The 19,077-nt window shown below is 40.8% G+C and overlaps 1 protein-coding gene across 4 annotated transcripts in view; it reads right to left on the bottom strand.

Annotated features, from left to right (window-relative positions):
* Htt (huntingtin) overlaps positions 1–19,077 on the bottom strand; it is a 153,257-nt gene that overhangs the window by 45,865 nt on the left and 88,315 nt on the right. For all 4 annotated transcript variants that reach the window (XM_085691996.2, XM_085691995.2, XM_085691997.2 and 1 more), the window contains 8 exons: positions 17,057–17,112; positions 16,030–16,178; positions 12,051–12,187; positions 10,105–10,221; positions 8,556–8,678; positions 8,040–8,275; positions 6,766–6,908; positions 827–1,034 (listed from right to left, as the gene is read on the bottom strand). In XM_085691996.2, coding sequence (XP_085548122.2) covers positions 827–1,034; positions 6,766–6,908; positions 8,040–8,275; positions 8,556–8,678; positions 10,105–10,221; positions 12,051–12,187; positions 16,030–16,178; positions 17,057–17,112 — 1,169 coding nt within the window. The remainder of the gene's footprint in view (positions 1–826; positions 1,035–6,765; positions 6,909–8,039; positions 8,276–8,555; positions 8,679–10,104; positions 10,222–12,050; positions 12,188–16,029; positions 16,179–17,056; positions 17,113–19,077) is intronic.

A 19,077-nucleotide genomic window follows, 5' to 3' on the forward strand; every position in this document is an offset into this window, starting at 1 on the left:
AGCAGTTCAAATGATCTTGTGGATGCCTCCCCAGGTGGTCCCATGTGGTGGCAGAAAGTAACATTTCTATGTCCTTCATAGACACCATCATAAAGAGCACACAGTAGAGAGACAATGATGCTCCCAACATGGATATGTAAAAGGTGGGAGCTCCTGGTCTCCCTTCACCAAGCTGAGAAGCTAACCTCACCTATATATTCTTCCTTAAGGAATTTCCCCCCCCCACAAAGACTAATAAGCCGTCCAAAACTACACTAAGGACTGATTCATCAGGGCTCACAGCTTTTTATTTCCAAACATGTTCAGATATGAGTGAGTACCTGAACGCTAAGATTTAAGCCTAAAAACTCTGCAAAATAGAGGGCCACCCACAATCAGAAACAGTTTATTTGAATAATAAAAATAAATTAATAAAATACTTCCAATCAGTTTCGAAATTTGCTAAATAATTCCTTCATTATCTAAGAATACCCAGAACACATTTAATCATAACAAAGTTAAGACATTGCAACATGTTTGGCTGTGGAACCAATGAAAGCCATAGGACGTAGCAGGAGGGATAGAGCCTGACAAGCACAGCCCACGTGATGGAACAGTGTCAAAGAATTTGTCAAAGAAAATCACAGTGAAAAAGCAGCTCTTTCATTTGAATGCCTGTAGCCAGACCACATTTCCCTACAAAACAGTACCCAAGAAAGAAAGATTTATGTGAAGTTAAAATTTTACAAAGCTTCATGAAGAATAGAAAATAAAAACGCTCTCATGGCAGCCAAGCCCCAGGCCAAACACTGGGCTGCTGCCTGGGCCTGGGAAGCTGTGTACCTACTTGGGTGTTTGCTGCACCTCTGCCCACCATCGGTGGTCAGTGTGATTGATGAGCAGCAGGATCTGACACCAGAGCAGTACCAGGGCTGGGTGCGTGGGCACCATGGATCGAACCCGTGCATTGAGGTGCTCTAGAGTATAGAAGCTGCCTTCACAGCCATCACTGGTGAAGAGTCTAGTGGCAGCTGCTGTGATTCTCCGAAACATTCCTAGAACCAAACAAAAATAGGTAAAACAGATTATGGGGAAGGCCTCTACTGTTCATTCAATACCAGGTCATATACTTTCCCACATTTATGTGAATACAGCACTTAGCACTTAGAGAATTGCGACTTTTGCATGTGTGTGCATATGCTCATGTGTATACCTGGGTACACATGTGTTGAAGTCAAAGGTTCATGTAGGGTCGATATTGCTTCTCCACCTTATTTGTATTTTTTGAGACAAGGTCTCTAGTTCACTGATTAGATAGACTGCTGCCAGTGAGCCCTACAGATCTTGATATCTCCAGCTGCCTGCTAGGATTGTAGTAGTCATGCTTGGTTTTTACAGAGGTGCTGAGAATCCAAACTAAGGTCTTCATACTTTGTACAGTAAGCACTTTGCTCATAAGCCTTTTCCCAAACTCTAACTTTTCTAATCAGAAACAGACACTAAACTTATTAATAAGTCAGTTCACTTTTTGCCCCTCTGCTGATTGGCACTGCCTCATTCTCTAGGAGTCCAAACCAGTTGCTGTGGAATCCTGAACATAGGTGTGGTCAAGAAAGAACTAGCCAGCACAGAGGTAAAGGATTCAGGCCACAGTTGGGAGAGCATAGAACTGAGCCACAGCCAGCAGACAGAATGGCATCTTACAATTCTGACTGGCTGAGAATCTAGGGGCAGAAACACAAGGGACTACCAAAGCAAATAGGACAATTGTCAAGAAAGCTAAATATATCTTTATAAAAGTATAGCTGATTTACTTCAACCCTATTTTGAAACCAACCAAATACCTAAACACAGTAGTTCTTCCACCTAGTGTCACATAAACATTTATATAAAACTTAACGGCACAGGGCAAAGTCTGTATGTCTAACCATGGCAGGTTCTTCCAGATGGGTGTACATATGCTGTATCAAAAGGGAAGCCACTGACCACATGAAGCCATTTAAGTTGATTAAAATTAAACAAAATCACTAAGTACTTCAAGCATGTTGCCTGCATTTTAGTTACTCAGTCACAGGGGAAGCTAAAGGCCACTGTGTCTGTACAGACATGACGCATACCAATTTCACTGCAAGTTTTGTTGGACAACACTGACACACAACACACAGTAAAAATACTCCCTTGAGTATCCAGGGATCCAGCAATACCACTCTTGGGAATATACCCAAGAGATGCCCAATCATACTAAAAAAGCATTTGTTCAACTATGTTCATAGCAGCACTATTTGTAATAGCCAGAACCTGGAAACAACCTAGGTGCCCCTCAAAGGAAGAATGAATAAAGAAGGTGTGGCACATATACACATTAGAGTTCTATTCAGCGGTAAAAAACAATGACATCTTGAATTTTGCATGCAAATGGATAGAAATAGAAAACACTTTACTGAGTTAGGTAACCCAGTCCCAAAAAGATGAATATGGTATGAACTCACTCATTAGTGGATTCTAGCCATAAACAAAGGACATTGAGCCTTTAGTTCGTGATCCTAGAGAAGCTAAATAATAAAGTGAACCCAAAGAAAAACATATTTATCCTCCTGGAAATTGGAAGTAGACAAGATCGCTGGGCAAAGTTTGGATCATGGGGGTGGGGGTGGGATAGGGGGAAGGGGAGAGAGGGAGAGAGAAGAGAGAAGGGGAGGATTGGGGAAAGCTTGGCGAAGTGGGATAGTTGAGATGGAGGAAGGGTGGAAATGGGAGCAGGGAAGAAGATATCTTAATTAAGGGAGCCATTTTAGGGTTGGCAAGAGACTTGGCTCTAGAGGGGTTCCCAGGTGTCCAAGGGGATGTCCCCAGCTAGGTCCTTGGGCAGCAGAGGAGAGGGTGCCTGAACTGGCCTTGTCCCATAGCCACACTGATGAATATCTTGAATATCACCATAGAACCTTCATCCAGCGATGAATGGAGATAGAGTCAGAGACCCACATTGGAACATTGGACTTAGCTCCCAACGTCCAGATGAAGAGCAGAAGGAGGGAGAACATGAGCAAGGAAGTCAAGACTGCGAGGGGTGCGTCCACCCACTGAGACGGTGTGACTGATCTAATGGGAGCTCACCAAGGCCAGCTGGACTGGGACTGAATGAGCATGTGATCAAACCGGACTCTCTGAATGTGGCTGACAAGGAGAGGCTGACTGAGAAGCCAATGATAATGGCACTGGGATTTGATTCTATTGCATGTACTGGCTTTTTGGGAGCCTAGTCTGTTTGGATGCACACCTTTCTAGACCTGGATGGAGAGGGGAGGGCCTTGGACTTCCCACAGGGCAGGGTACCCTGACTTCTCTTAGGACTGAAGAGGGAGAGGAAAGGGGACTGGGGGGAGGGAGAGGGAACTGGGAGGAGGTAGAAATTTTTAATAAATAAAAAAAAGAAGGAAGGCTTTTGAAGGAAGAAAAAAGAAGCTACAGCAACTGGAGGTTAAGTACCCAAGCTATATTGCAGTCCACCAGGTGACACAGCAGAGACATCTGCCATCCAAAGAAGACAAGAGAAAGTTATTCAGGTAGCAAATTCAATCAATGAAAAATATTAAATGACCAACATACTAAACACAACCACTATTCAAAAACAGGCATACTTTCTTAACTTTCCATTTGCTACAGTGGTCAGTGAAGCATAAATCAAAAGATCTTTAAGGACCAGGACAGTGGCTCAGTGGGTTAAAAATCCTTGCTGCACAAGTCTGATGATTGATTTCCAATCCCAGAACTCATGACAGATGTGGTGGTGTACATCTAATTCCTACAGCAAGACAGGAGGGAGAGACCAAAGGATTGCTGAAAGGCTCTTGTTGGCAGTGGAAGAGCAGAAAAAAGAACCTGCCTCAAAACAAAGTGCAAAGAGAGAACAGATGCCTGAGAAGTTGCCTTCTGTCCTCTAAGTGCACACCTTGGCATGGCACATGACCTTTCTCTGTCTCTCTGTTTCATACAAACAAAACAAGTAAATAAATCTTTAGATAACAATATGTTTAAAAAGAAAAAAATCAGTATTAGGAAATAAGATAGTCTGAAACTAGCACCCATTATCAAAATTAAATTTTGACACATTAATGTGCTAAGGATGCCATCAAATAAAGGGTACAGTCCATATAATGCCTCTTTCTCCATGGCTCACCTGGGCAACCTGTTTTTCTCCCTATCCTGTTTTCAACTCCATTTCTCTTGTCTATTCTTCATAGTCCAAAGGCTGGTTCTGCTGCACACTTCAAGAATATACCAGGAACCCTCAGAAACTGTTTACTGATAAACTGCTCATCTCTTCCTAGATCAGTGTGTGTATTGGTGTGCCACCCTCCCCACTGGCTGTGAAGTTCCACTAAGGCACAAAATACATCTGCTTGTCTAACACCAGGACACTAGAGTCCAGTAAATAGACAAGTCAGAACATCAGTCCTGTTGAATAAAGCCTAAGGTAAGTAAATACCTTTTACTCTAAGGTTCATACATAAAATGCACATACTTAAAATGCATACAGAGGGGGCTGGAGAGATGACTCAGCAGTTAAGAGAACTGGCTTAGTTCAATTTCCAGCAATTGCATGGTGGTTCACAACCATCTACAGTGGAAGCTGTTACCCTTTTTGGGTATAAAGGTATATATGCAGAGCACTCATATGCATAAAATGAATAAATAAATCTTTTAAAAAAATGCACACAGAAATCCAAACACAGAGAACACCTTCTAACTGGAGACACAACCTGCTTTTACTTTCTGTCATTTCTGGCCCGGGTTTTAGTTACCTCCAAAATTCCAACTGATAAGCTATTTTCACTGGCAGCAAACTATTAGTTTCTTACCCATTTCTCTTCTTTTCACAAAGCAACCCACACACTCAAGGGAAGGCCACCCAAGCTGGTCAAAGCAACCAGGAGCTCATGGCTGCCTACAGGGGTCATGGATGGTCAATGAGCATACTTTGGAGGCTCAAACCACTGTGGTCATAGGCCAACCTTCTGTCATGTGAAATGAATCCACCAGAAAGCAAGGCCAAGATAGAAAACACAGCCAGGACATGGAAATATGGGACAAAAATCATCATGTCACACTCCGCCCCCACCCCCACTTAAACAAACAAGTGGGTTGTTTTTGTTTTTTTTTTAAGACAAAACTTCATGCCTCAACTTAGGATGACGTTTAAATACCAATTCTCCTGCCTCCACCTCCTGGTCAATAGAATTAGAGGTAAGAACTGAGATTACAGGTGTGTGCTGCTTAGGTTAGGTAAGAATTAAAACAAGAGCTTTGTATGTGCTTGGTTTTCATACAGGTTTTTGTATGTAGTGCCAATGGACTTACATTCCCAGCATGAGTCTCTAGGTTTTGTCTGATTTTTACATTTATTTGTTATTGGTGAGGGGGTACCACAGCATGTATGTGATAGAGAATAACCTGAAGTAATTGATTCTCTCCTACTGTGTGGGTCTCCAAAGATCACATTCAAGCTAGGTAGCACGCGCCTTTAACCCAGCACTTGGGAGTCAGAAGTAGGTAAATCTCTTTGAGTTCAAGAGCAGCCTAGTCTACAGAACAAGCTCCAGGACAGTTAGTAGAGATAGATAGATAGACAGACAGACAGACAGACCGACCGACCAACCAAATCACATTCAGATTATCAGGGTTGGTTGCAAACACCTATATCTACTAAACAATCCTGTTGGTCGCCAATTCTTTTTTTATTGTGGTAAAATACATACAACATACAGTTTACCACCTTGATAATTTTTAAATATACAGCTTTGGTATTAAATGCATTATGTTATGCAACATCACCACAATCCATTTACAATTCTTCTCATCTTGTAAAACTGAAACTCTAAAGTCATTAAATCCCTCTCCTAAAGCCCTTGGCAACTACCATCCTGGTTTCTGAGTATCTCATATAAATAAACACAATGTGTCTTTTCGTGTCTGGCTTATATTGTTTAACACAATGTCTTCCAGGATACCTATGGTGACTTTTTAATTTTATCTTATGTATATGAGTGTTTTGCTTGCATATATGTATGTGCACCTTGTGCATGCCTGGTTCTGGTTGAGTCTAGAAAAGTGCATCAGATCTCCTGGAATCGGAGTTACAGATGATTGTGAGCCTCTCTAATACACTGGGAAGCAAAGGTGGGTCCTCTGCAAAAATAAAATATAGCCGGGTAGTGGTGGTGCATAGCTTTAATCCCAGCACTTGGGAGGCAGAGACAGGTATATATATATATATCTGTGAGTTTGAGGCCAGCCTAGTCTACAGAGTGAGTTCAAGGACAGGTTACAAAGCTACAGAGAAACCCTGTCTCGAAAAACAAAAAACAAACAAAAACCAACCCCCCCAAATAGAAAATGCGCTTAACTGCTAAGTTATCTCAAATATCCTATGTTTTTTCTTGTGTCAGAATTATTTTACTTTTTCAGGCTGAAAAGATTCCACGTATAAACACATTCAACTCTATAACCTATATATAATACCATATTTGGCTTTCAACCAGCCCACCAATAAATGTCAAAGTTGTTTCTACATCTTAGCTATATAATGAATGCTGTTATATAGCTGTTAGCTATCTGCTCGCACTCTTCCAGATATCTGCCTATCAATTTAACTGCTGAACCATATGTACCAGGCTCACTCCTATCATTATGTTCTCACATGCACAAGGAGAACAGTTACCCTGGGAACAGCGTACTGCTGGAGACAGGGAACACAAATCACTACCAAGTCTAATCGGATTCACTTACCAGATTTGAAGATGTGGATGAGACACATGAGCAGTGTGCCTAGCTCTTGACAGTAGAATGTATGCTGCTGTTCACTCATTTCCACTTTGAGCTGTTTTGTAACAATGTCTTCTAAAAGAATACCAACCAACTGTAAAAGAAACCTTCCGAGAAAGGGAGTAAATGTCAGCATATTAGGTCACTATCAGTGAGCTTATGCCACATGGAACAAAGTGAAAATTAAATGTTTCAGACCATCACTGTGAACTAAGGCTCTGCTTCCCTCTGTATCACCTTCCTCAAATATGAAATGATAAACATACCACCTTCAAGGTCCATCAAAACAAAATGACAAGTGATTTTTTTTAAAGCTTTATCAGCTGTAAGAGTGTTACATAAATACAAGCTGGTAATTTGAAGGAATTTAGTGTAACATCACTTTTACCCACTCCTTCAACTCAGCAGAGAGAGGGTAATGGGCTGCCAGTCAACTCTGCAAATGAAAAGGCATTGTGTGGGTCTATAAGACACCATGGGTGTCTCTCCTTGAAAATATGGGAGGCCCTAAGGAGCACATTCGCAGCACTGCTCTAATTGTAGCAAATACTCCAAGAGGAGGCGATACTTCTCCCTGCAAAGTGCTTGAAAAGTGATCATACCACTGCCCTTGAGGTACCCCTTACCATGTGGAAGGGAAGACATAAGATATCTGCAGGTACCTCCTAGATGCTGTTCACCTTGGCAATGAAGTTCTTAAAGCAGCACATGGTGAAATAAATGCAAGGCAGATTTTTCAGTGGTTTACTCTAGGTTTACTCTACAGGCAATTCATCTTTTAACATGCTGCAGGCAGGGCAGGTCATCCCTGCTTAATCACAGACTTGTCAAGTCTGTCACAAAGACGGCTAGAATGAGACAGGACCTTGAGAAAGGTGTAACACAAGGCCATTGGTGAGGTAGGTGAGAATAAAAATTGGGTAAGGGAGCTGGAAAGATGGACTGAGAATCAAGAGACCCTCTGGCAGAGGACCCAGGTTCAGTTCCTAGAACCTACATGGCAGGTTTCAACTGTCTTAAACTCCAGTTCCAGGGGATTCAGTGCCCTCTTCTGGCCTCCATGTGCACTCAGTAAACTTACACATAGGCAAAACACTCATATACATTTAATAAAAAGAAATAAACCCAAAACGAAAAGAAGACCTGAAGACCAGCAAATATTGTTGACTGCTGCTGCTGAGACATCATGGATCAGTCAAAAGTCTTAGGTCAGTTTACATTTCAGAAAGAAAGTATACCTTGAGAATGTTTCTTCTGGCAAATTCTTCGTTTGTCTCCCTTCACTGCGTTCTCCTAATGTTGAATTACCGTCTCCCTCCCTTAACCTGCTAATTACTGGACAGGAGATTAAATACGGAGAGAAGGAGAGTTCCTGAATACGAGAAAGAACAATATCTTCGGTTGACTGGGAAATGAGAACCCTCAGAATGGCTAGGATTCCAGATATCCACAGCTGCACGGTGCTTACAGAGGCCTAAAAAAAAAAGAAAGAAAGAAAGAAAAGAAAAGAAAAGCTAAAGTTAAGGAAAAACGATTAAACTTCCCCTTGTTGTTAATTCCAAGAAAGAAAATTACCCCAATTTACTACTTTACCAGAAAGTCCCTACAGCCCTGGTTCCAGGTGTGGTCCTATAGAAGCAGGATCAGGCTCAGGTGGAGAATTGAAAAAATATAAATTCTTCCACTCACCAGCAGTGGCAGATCTGGGTCAGAACCTGCCCTCCAGTGCATCAGAAGTGTCTGGTGAAACTCACCATTGTGCTTGGAGTGATGAACATACTCCGCAAAAGCATATCCACGGGACGTAGCGAGGAAGGAGCCAAAATCTCAAACAAGGTATTTAATACTCCAAGGGCTTCATGAGAATCAATGTGCATCTGTGGAATTAAGCATGTCTGTGGAACCCAACTGAAATGCCAGCTTCACACACATCATTCCTGCACCGAGGGCACACAATCACCACCATCCCTATCATGTCCTCGCAACTAGAAGGACATAATCCTATGTTCAGAACAGTGGATCAGCTGCACTCTACTTTAGCAATAGTCCCAGTAAAGCTTCAAGACAGTCTCCATTCCAGCCCTCGCATCCTTCTCTTTCCAACTGGAATGCTATAATCTCAGGGACTGTGCATTGCTCTCTGCTCTGCCTGAAACACTCTCTTGAAGGTATCTGCTAGAATTGCTCTGTTCCTTCCTCCATGTTTACTCAAATGTCACCCACTATGCAAGGTTTTTTTTTTTTGTCACTTATTGAACAAGGAATGCATCCTCCTAACCTGACACTATCCCTTTTCCACAGTTAACTACTATCCTGATATTTTATATGCTTTGATAATGTATTCCTTTGTTATCTGCCTTACTATTCATTGTATGTCTAAATGAAAGCTTGACTTTAAGGTGGAAGAACACTGCTTTTCAATATATTTTGTTCAGTCAAGTATTTTCTATCTATCCCTGCAATACTACCTAGCACATGAAGGCAGTAACTACTGATACAGTATGCCTACAAGTGTTTATGAAATGAGGAGAACCATGGCCACTTTGTGCTTTCTACAGAACCTATTTCAAAAGCAGTGCCTTGCCACGTAACAGGGGGTTTCATTCAAAGCATGGCCAGAGGTTCATTTGGCAGCTTCTCAGGTTTTCTGGTAGAATTGTCTATAGCCAGGCTCTGTCTGTTCTCTACCTTCTTTTGTAATGGTGCTATGGTAAAAGTCACGCAGACTTCTGAGCTTTAAGGCACACATGGTCCAGGAGCCAAGGCTGTTTGTTTCCACAAGATGTGGAACAGCAAGACCACTGCATTTTCTGAATTAACTAGTAATGTCATTTCATTACAGAAATTCTGAGCAAGTGATGAATAACTAACTGCTAGGTTACTGTGTAAGTAATAAGAAAAACAAATGGAAAATCATAAAGCTAAAGATCAAATAAAATACCTAACTGACTAGAATAAAGGAGTCAGGGTAATAAAATAAGAAAGGACTCAGTTGAAAGGACTCAGTTTTTAAGTCAGAACAGGGCCAACCAATTGCAGACCCTGCACCCTCAAGCTCTGTGAGGATGGAAAACCTCAATACCCTCTGACATTAATTTCCCCACTTATAAAGTGAGAAGGTAATTTCAACCTCAAAGGATAATGGGAATAAAAGAAGCCACTTGCCCCATGACCAGCAATCACAACAATTTTCAAAGCAAGAACCTGTCAGGATATAATGATCACAACCCAACCTTCATAAGCATCTCAGTTCATTCTAAAATAAATTACACATGATGGCAAACCAAGACTATGGTGACAAACCTGCTGTTTGGCTAACATGGGCAGGATAATGTCCGCAACCTGCCGAGACAGCCGTTTCCATTTGTCCTCATTCTCTTTGTGGCACTGCTGCAGAACGAGAATAAACATCTCCAGCACCTGCAAGAATGGGTAGGATCAGAGCACTTCCTGATCCAGGACCTCTACTTTGCCATGTCCCACATTGGTCCCAGCTCAGCAGGGCAACTCTCTGGTTCAAACAGATAAAATCCCCAATGAAGACTGAGGAAGTCACATAACCTACACCCTGTGACATGTGAATGTGAAGCAGACCAAAACAAACAAACAAACAAACAAAACAAAACAAACAAACAACCCCCCCCACACACACACATACACAAGGACAGATGCAGTAAGCTTCAAGGGCATGGGTGAGCCATGCTGGGCTCAGGAAGACTCATAGTAATCAGTATTATTTCTATGGCATTATAACATTTCATGAAGAAAGAGATCAAGTGAAAATCAGACTTACATTAATCTGTAGAACTCAAAGACAGCCTTGAATAAACACTCTATGGGATGGATATCTTATATTTTTATGTACTTTAAATCCACCTCAGTGCTCTTTGCAAAAGCAATCTATTTTCGATTAGTCCTCACAACAGTCATACAGAAGCTGAGCATGAGTTTATTGGTAGTCATTTTGGTCATTCAAAATAGATGTATCTATGACTGGAAAAAGTTTGTAACAGAGACACCTGGTCTACTGCCCATTTTGTAGAGAAAGTCTTACTGGAACACAATCATGCCATCTGTACACAGACTGACTGTATCCACTTTCAAAGTACTACAGACTGGGAAGGCCACAAAGCTTGCAATGCTGATTAGTTTGTGGTTTACAGAAAAGACTCTGCAAATCCCTGAGTTATAAAATGTGGCTGCTACAAAGGATGCACACCACCTCAGGGACAACATAAAGCCTAATCCTACTACTGCATCCCCAAAGCTGCCTTTCTTCAAGGTCCAAGCACAGTGCTTATGCTGCACAAGAACCTCGTTTCCTGTTTCGTTCATGGGCATTCAAGAATCTCCACGAGGCATACTGAGACCCTGACTTGTGTATGCACAAGTGGTATACTCTTCCCCAAGGCACTACAAGCCCTGCCATGCTTGCCAGGGTCATCTGCTTACTCTCAAATTACTTTATGCCTCTTGTATTTTTTATGGTAGTCATGTGACTTAACTAAGCATTAAACATTTAGTTAAATATTAGAACAATTGATCAAAATGTAACAAAGAAAGTGCTGTTTAGACTTGTGGTTTTTTATGAAGATTCAGAGAAAGGCAGCTGAAAGGAACTAACAAAATAGAGAGGGACAGGCAAAAGTACAAGTTTAAAAGGGACAAAAATTAAGAAAACTACATTTTCACACATGGTTTGACTCATAGCATTTAAAAATCCCTGTTCCAGCTTAGGGGAAACAAAACTAGAAATGAGTACAAATGAAAAAAAGTGACTGTTTCAAGAAGTAAACACCTATTTATTTTATTTCAGATTTGAAATTTCTAGTATTTTTTAAAAGTCAATGGTTTAGATCAACACTGTCAATTAACTGGTGCTTGAACCATGTTTGAGAATAAACAGCCTCTGTTACATTTAGTACCTAGTGCATTTTCTTCTCTCACTGCCATTTACTTTTTGTGTTTTGTTTTTGTTTTTTGAGACAGGGTTTTTCTGTGTAGCATTGGCGTGTGTCCTGGCACTCACTTTGTAGACCAGGTTGACCTCGATCTCACAGTGACCCACCTGCCTCTGCCTGGCAAGGGCTGAGATTAAAGGCGTGAGCCACTGTCGGCTGGCTCACTACCATTTCTTTAAATCCCAGAGAACCCAATGCTCCTGATACTGCTCACCACACACAGGACCTCATGGAAACAGCATGCTTATCCATGTTGATGATGTGACTATCACTGTACCTTCCTCTTACCTGATGGTACTGGATGAGTCTTAAAAGCATCGACACCACCACCTCCTTCTGGGTTTCAAGCTCTTTCCCTGCATCAGCTTTGTTTGTTCCTCTTAACACAAACAGGTCATGGACAATGGGCTGCAGAGCAGGTATGGCTGTGGGCACAAAAGAGTGAGCAAATAAGGCCACGTAGAAAAAAATGACACTTATGAGACAACTATCAAGACTTTCAAAGTACTTTTAAGAAACAAAGGAAACCCCAGCTGGTACTTGGCTTACAGAATGGGCTGACTAGGATTGTTAAAAAGTGTATTTGAAATCATGATCATGCTTTTGTAAGAGGTCATGGTTCTACCTCTCAACACTGACTAACAGCTTGTGAAGGCTTCTAATAACAATAAAAACCATATATTTAATATCAAATGCAGCGTCACTTCTGACAAAAAGTAACTGAAATCAAAATCAATTTTAAAATAAGAAAACATTCCAAATAACCAAAACAGTAACCTCTCTATTTCATGCATAAACTACCTGACTTACTTAAAAAGATGATAAATATTGTGGTTACATGCAGCATGATTAATAAAAACCCAGAGACAGAAATTGGAGTTCAATCTGAAGGTCAGAAAAGCAAACAGTGCCAGGTGGTGGCGGCACATGCCTTTAATCCCAGCAATCAGGAGCAGAGGCAGGCAGATTTCTGTAAGTTTGAGGCCAGCCTAGTCTATAAGAGATAGGACAGGCTCCAAAGCTACAAAGAAACCCTGTCTCAAAAAACAAAAACAAAAACAAAAACAAAAAAAACCCAAAAAAACAAACCAAACCAAGCCAAGCCAAAACAAAACAAAACAAAGCAAAACAGCCAGCCACTGACTCTTCTACCTCAGTCCGAAATGACGATCCTGCCTTCAGGAATCTCAGAATGTGACTGTGAGTGAGAGCTGTCTCCTCTCTATATTCCTCTCTAGTGCTGGGATTAAAGGTGTGCACCACTGCCCAGTTTCTATGGCAAACTAGTGTAGCTACTGTGATTAAAGGTGTGTGTCACCACTGCCTGGTCTGTAAGGCTGACCAGTGCAACTGTTTCACTCTCTGAACTTCAAGCAAACTTTATTTATTTAAATACAAAAGAAATATCACTACAGTTACATAATACATTATAAGTCAAGGTATTAGATTTATTATACTCTTTAAGTTAAAAACTGACTCATTAAATGAAGAATTTTTTTTCAGGTCTTACTTATTTTTATCCAAAATAGGAGTCAAATGAAATTAATTGGTTTAACAGTATCACATAGGGAAACAATGATAATAGAAATGGCTTTAATTGGTACACAGCACACCGATACCTACTGAAATGCATACATACATTCCTGAATTTTGGTAACACAAACACCCTGCCCATCTGTGACATAAGCACAAATACTTAGTGATATGAATACGCATGTACACATATACATGCAAACATACACCGTATACACACAAATTCTGGTGGTCTATGGTAAGAATGTATACATATCCAGACCCTCAGTGCCATGTAACATCCTTGCTTTTACTTGCTTACTAAACTTCCTCCAGATGAACAAGCATCCTAACATGAAGTAAAATGGCTGACTGCTACTAATTCTCAGTGCAATGACACTACAAGTCCAGGAAACCTTATGTTTATGTATTTTTTAAAAAACATATTCTTTATGTGTACCAGTGCTTTACCTGAATGTATGTTTGTGTACCACATGTATTTAGTGCCTTGAGAAAGCCAGAACAAAATGTCTGATCTCCTGGAACTGGACTTACAATATCGTTGCGAACCACTATGTGGGTACTTGAAACTAATCCCAAGATCAGCCAGTACTCTTAACTGCTGAGCCATCTCTCTAGTTCCTAATTTTTACTCTATTATTTGTTTTTCAACACATATATACAAGTGTTCTCAGAAGCCAGAAGAAGGTAGCTGATCCCCTAGAATTGGACATTGTAAGCCACCATATGGGTGCTTAGAACTGAACCCAAGTCCTTTGAAAGAGAAACAAGTACTCTTAACCACAGAGCCATCTCTCCTCTTCAGTCTGTGTATTTGACTGTAATCAACTAAACCATCTATCAGCATTTCACAGTCTGTGCTCGGATGGAGCAAAGTTGATAGTTGACTGAGAGGGCCGATCAACCCCTCTGCTCAGTTTAGGCTCCCCTGTAGAGGTTAGGTGGAGTCTGCAAAGTTCTTAGAATGCATCTATACCAAGGCTCAGAAGTTCTAGACCAGCAGTTCTCAACCTGTGGGCCTCAATCTCTTGGAGGGGGGGCATTGAATGGTCCTTTCATAGGGGTTGCTTATCAAATATCCTGCATATCAGATATTTACATTACAATTCATATCAACAGCAACATTACAGTTACGAAGTAGTAACTAAAATAATTTTATGGTTAGAGGTCATCACAACATGAAGAACTGTATTAAAGGGTCACTCAGAAGGTTGAGAGGCACTGCTCTAAACTCTTAGCAAAGGAGTAGGGAGATTCCAACAGGGAAAGGCTGGAAGACTGGAGTTAAAAGTTCTAAGGAAGAATCATGACACATTCTTTTTGGTCATTGCTGCTGATGTGTTACAAGTCAGGACCTAGCTGAACAACCCAGGCTGGTTGCAACTCATGGTCATCCTGCCTCCACCTCATGAAGGCCATTAACAGAGACATACACCATCATACAGCTACAGAACATTCTTAAAATACACACCACACCTACTTTATCAGCTAAAGGGGGAAAGCTAAGTGGCTAACCATTAGCTATGGTTCATACTTAAGCTTCAGCAAAATAATCAGGCAGTCATGGCATCACCTTGAAGTGCAGGGGTTAAAAACCAATGTGCAAAGAAAACTTTAGCTTCCCCATAGTTCTAATTGATTAGCCTTTTACTTTCATGCAGCATGCTTACAAAATATAGATGGATATAAAATTCAAAGTGTGGTTTATTAAACATCGAATAGCTTATCTTTTAAAATATAATGTGGCAAAACAGAAAACCCCAAGGTTTTGTTTTCCACAAGGAAATGTCCAACTACAACACCAAAACCAGTTATAAAGAAATCAGAATTTATAGCTAGGTTTGGTGGCATATACCTTTAATTCCATCACTTACGAGGCAGAGGCAGGCAAATCTTTGCGAATTCAAAGCCACCCTAATCTACAGAGTGAGTTCCAGGACAGCCAGGGCTGTTAGATAGAGAAACCCTGTCTCAAAAGAACAAAAAAAGGAAGGAAGGAAGGAAGGAAGGAAGGAAGGAAGGAAGGAAGGAAGGAAGGAAGGAAGGACGGACAGACGGATTCAGAATTTGAGTTGCGAATGCAGGCCATTTGTAGAAAGTTTTGAGTAGCATGCAGTCCTGGGTTCAATCCCTACACCTTACAAACTGGGAATAGTAATCATGCCTATAATCCCAGCACAGGAGGTAGAAGGAGAATCAGGAGTTCTAGGTCATCCTGGGTTTCACAGTGAGTTCAAGTCAGCATGGGATACATGAGAACTTGTATCAAAAAAAAAAAAAAAGTCAAAATTTGATTTGACAAGCTAGATTTAAAATTCTTCTAAGTCTAGGGGTGTGATCAAAATTAAAGTACTTTGCTCATGTAAGACCCAAGATTTGAGCCTATGCCTTCCCTCTGAAAAAGAACAAAGCAAATACAAATGACAAAATTAAAATTTTGTATCATAAACAGAGATATTTATCAGAACCTAACTGTATCTTAATCATGTCACTATTTTTAGTATTTTCACTTTTTTATATATTTCACGATTTTTTTTATCTCCCCAAATAGTTTACAAATTTTTGTAAATAAGTAATGTGCTTTTTTCCCTTCTCAAACATCTCTAACCTATGTGCATTCATGCATGAGCCCCCATACTTGTACACAGACAGCACATGCAGTGCAGGGCTGTGGTTAAGTTAAAAGTGGGTAGTGGTGAGACCAAGGACAACAAGCAAACATGTATCCCATTACCATGTGTAACAGCCTTCCTTCCACTGGCCATGATGCCATCACATAGCTGGATGATTTTAGGAATTCCAATGATCTGTTTTGAATGGTAGCGCTCATAAGACAGTAAAACCAGGAAGAAAAATATATTTGGAATAATTGCCTCTGATTCCCTAGAAACAAAAACACCCATTTAGACATTTCTTTTTAAAAACTAAGATAAGTGATATGCATACACAGCATAACATAGGTCAAGATTCAACCTCAGGAGAAAGTACTAGGGTAAAGTAGACTCTACAACCTCGTTTAATCCCACCCACACCATTGGGTTTCCTGCCTCTGCTCACGGGGACAGTCTAATTGTTAGGACAGTGAAACTGCAACAGGAGAGGCACCTTAAACAATGGATGCCAGCAGTTAAGATTGTCCTAGCATTTCATTTTCTTTCCTCTCTTAAAGAAATTCAGACACCAAGGGAAAATGTTCCTTGATCAAAACAACAGAGTCAGGGTGTCATAATCAGAACAAAACCTGGGTCTCTAAATCTCGGGGACTCTCACAACACTCTCCAGTGCTGTGCTTTACAAACTACTTATTAAGAACTGTAATTTTCAAAAATTACAAATCTGTTACATTTACTGCTAGATTATTAAAGCTTTAATGTCTAGCAATGAAAACTGTAGATAATATAACTAAAGTTTACAATCGCTTCCTTTACTAAATGTAGCCCATTAAACCATGGCCTAAAATTGTTCCCTCTAAAGTTAGGGAACAGGGTTCCACTAGGTAAGAAGACGTCACTTTGTGACCTGTCACCATAAACATACACTCTGAATGTTAAATGAGAACACACTAATGAACAGATGCACAACTGTTTCTAAGCACATCTTGAGAAAGGTTTTCAGCAAGTGTTCAGCGGAGTAAAAGTAGAAAACATGTAAATCAGACCTCCATTGGAAACCAGCAGCACTTGAAGCACCTGTGACTATAAGGACCTTGGATTACACGTTAGATAACAAGGACAATAACTGAAGTAACTAAACAGTAGTACCTGAACTGGCCCACTTCAATGTACTCAAACTGCTTCAGCACAAAACCGATGAACACCTACATCAGGAAAAGATAAGCTGCCATTAGTCACAGGCTTACAACATAAAAGTCAGGTATCTTTTTTTCTACTGATCTGTGAACTATTCGCAAGCACATACACAGTAGGATTAGCTTATTTATAATAACTTTCTCAAAGCTACTCTGAAGTCAGGTAGCTGCAGAATACCTCCAGACATGCCTTCAGGAACTGGTCAGGGCAGACAGGTTGGTATATGCCTGTAATCCCAGCAAAAGGGGAACTAAGGCCAGCAGATCAAAGTTTGAGGTCAGTCCGGGCTACACGATAGTACTCTGTCTCACAAAACAAAGTGACTAAATATAGAGATGAATCCTCACTGGGAAAAAAATAAATTCCAGCTATTACTCATAATCACATCTGAAGACTGCTTCCAGAGAGTGGTGAGCTAACAGCATGAGTCCTGCAGTGCACAATGCCTAGATGCTGTCTGTGACAGACACTAAAGGAACCAGGAGGAAAAGCCAACCTAAAATCTGGAAATTGATAAAATCTGGAAATGGATAAGCAGAACTGTCAAATCTTGTCAAGACAGGGTAAGATGGTTTTGAAAAATCTCTTGCCTGTTAAAAATAATCTGTCAGTTATTCAAGGCCTTAGTCAAAGTTGGTTGCTTCAACACTGCAAATGTGACTTTGGTGATTGCCCAGGTAGCCAGTTGCTTCTGTGATTTGTTGCATGTTTTGGAAGTTGTTTGACTGCACTTCCTAATTACTCAGGTAACATTATTTCCCTTCTCAGATCGTCTATGGGGTTGAAGACTAGATAATTGTAGCTACTTTTCTCTCATGACTTGGCCAAGTTATTTATTATGCGAGATTTAGGCTAGTTAGGATAGGATATTTGTTTTTATTGTACATAACTTTGTAGCATGTTTAGAACTCTCTTACTTAAACAAAAGGGGGAGGTGCTGCGGGAGCGCCTTCCGCTCCTTCAGCCATTAGCCACTGAAATACCAGTCCACTGGGGCGTGGTATATTTCTCTTTAAAAGAAGAGCGGCAAGCCTCGGCTTGGCCTCTTGGTTCCGGCTCCTGTTTCAGCGACTAGGCTCCTTTCCTGATGGTTGGTGTTTTGTAAGATTTACCCCCCAAAACAAATACCCCTTTAAATCCTAACTGCTGTGGGATTGCTTTGAACAGAGACAGTATCTGGGCTGAAGAGCCGGTTTATGTGACTCTCATTTTCTGTGAGATTTCATCACCCTAGAAGAAACTCCCACAGATGAACAACAGAACTTATAACCATTGCTTTGCAGTTCTGGGGCATGCATAGACATTCAGTAGATGCTTGGTAAATCAGTATCTGAACTGAGTTTGTGCCTCAGTTTTCTGCATTTATCCCTCTACAGGACCCACTGATGAAAGGCACTAGAACAAACAGGAGGCCAGAGTTCATGGTAAGAAAAACAGACTATCATCAGTGGTTGGGTAGAAAAGCTTTGCTGGTATGAGGCTTGGGCCCAGAATGAAGGACATACATTCAGACATGGGCACAGCACACAAAAATCTGTAAGTCCTGAGCGTTTTCAATGTCAAGTAACAGGCAGCAATTTTAGGAAGAAAAACAAAATATCTTTCTGTTTTAGAGGAAACACTCTAGATAGAATAACTACAGAAATTATCTGGTAAGACAGCCAAGTCTACCTAACATATCTACTAGTGAATTAATTTTCTATCTATGATGAACAGCTCAAATGGAGATGATTTTTACCTCTGCTGAGTAGGAAGTAGGAAAGTGAGAAGAGAGGTAGGCTGCAGTCTTACAGGTGTTCTACCTAAGATGCATTCATCAGTGTTCTGGAGACTGTAATCCTATCTATCCTCCAGGTACAGTCCCAAGCCTGTTTCCTCTACAGTCCACATAGAGGACAACTGTAGAATAGGTTATCAGAGTATGGGAATAAGGAAGCACACTATGGTGGCTTGAATAAGAAATTTCCTTCATA

The sequence above is a fragment of the Myodes glareolus genome, chromosome 8 (genome assembly GCF_982192425.1).
Source record: "Myodes glareolus chromosome 8, mMyoGla1.1, whole genome shotgun sequence".
Taxonomy (NCBI): Eukaryota; Metazoa; Chordata; class Mammalia; order Rodentia; family Cricetidae; genus Myodes; species Myodes glareolus.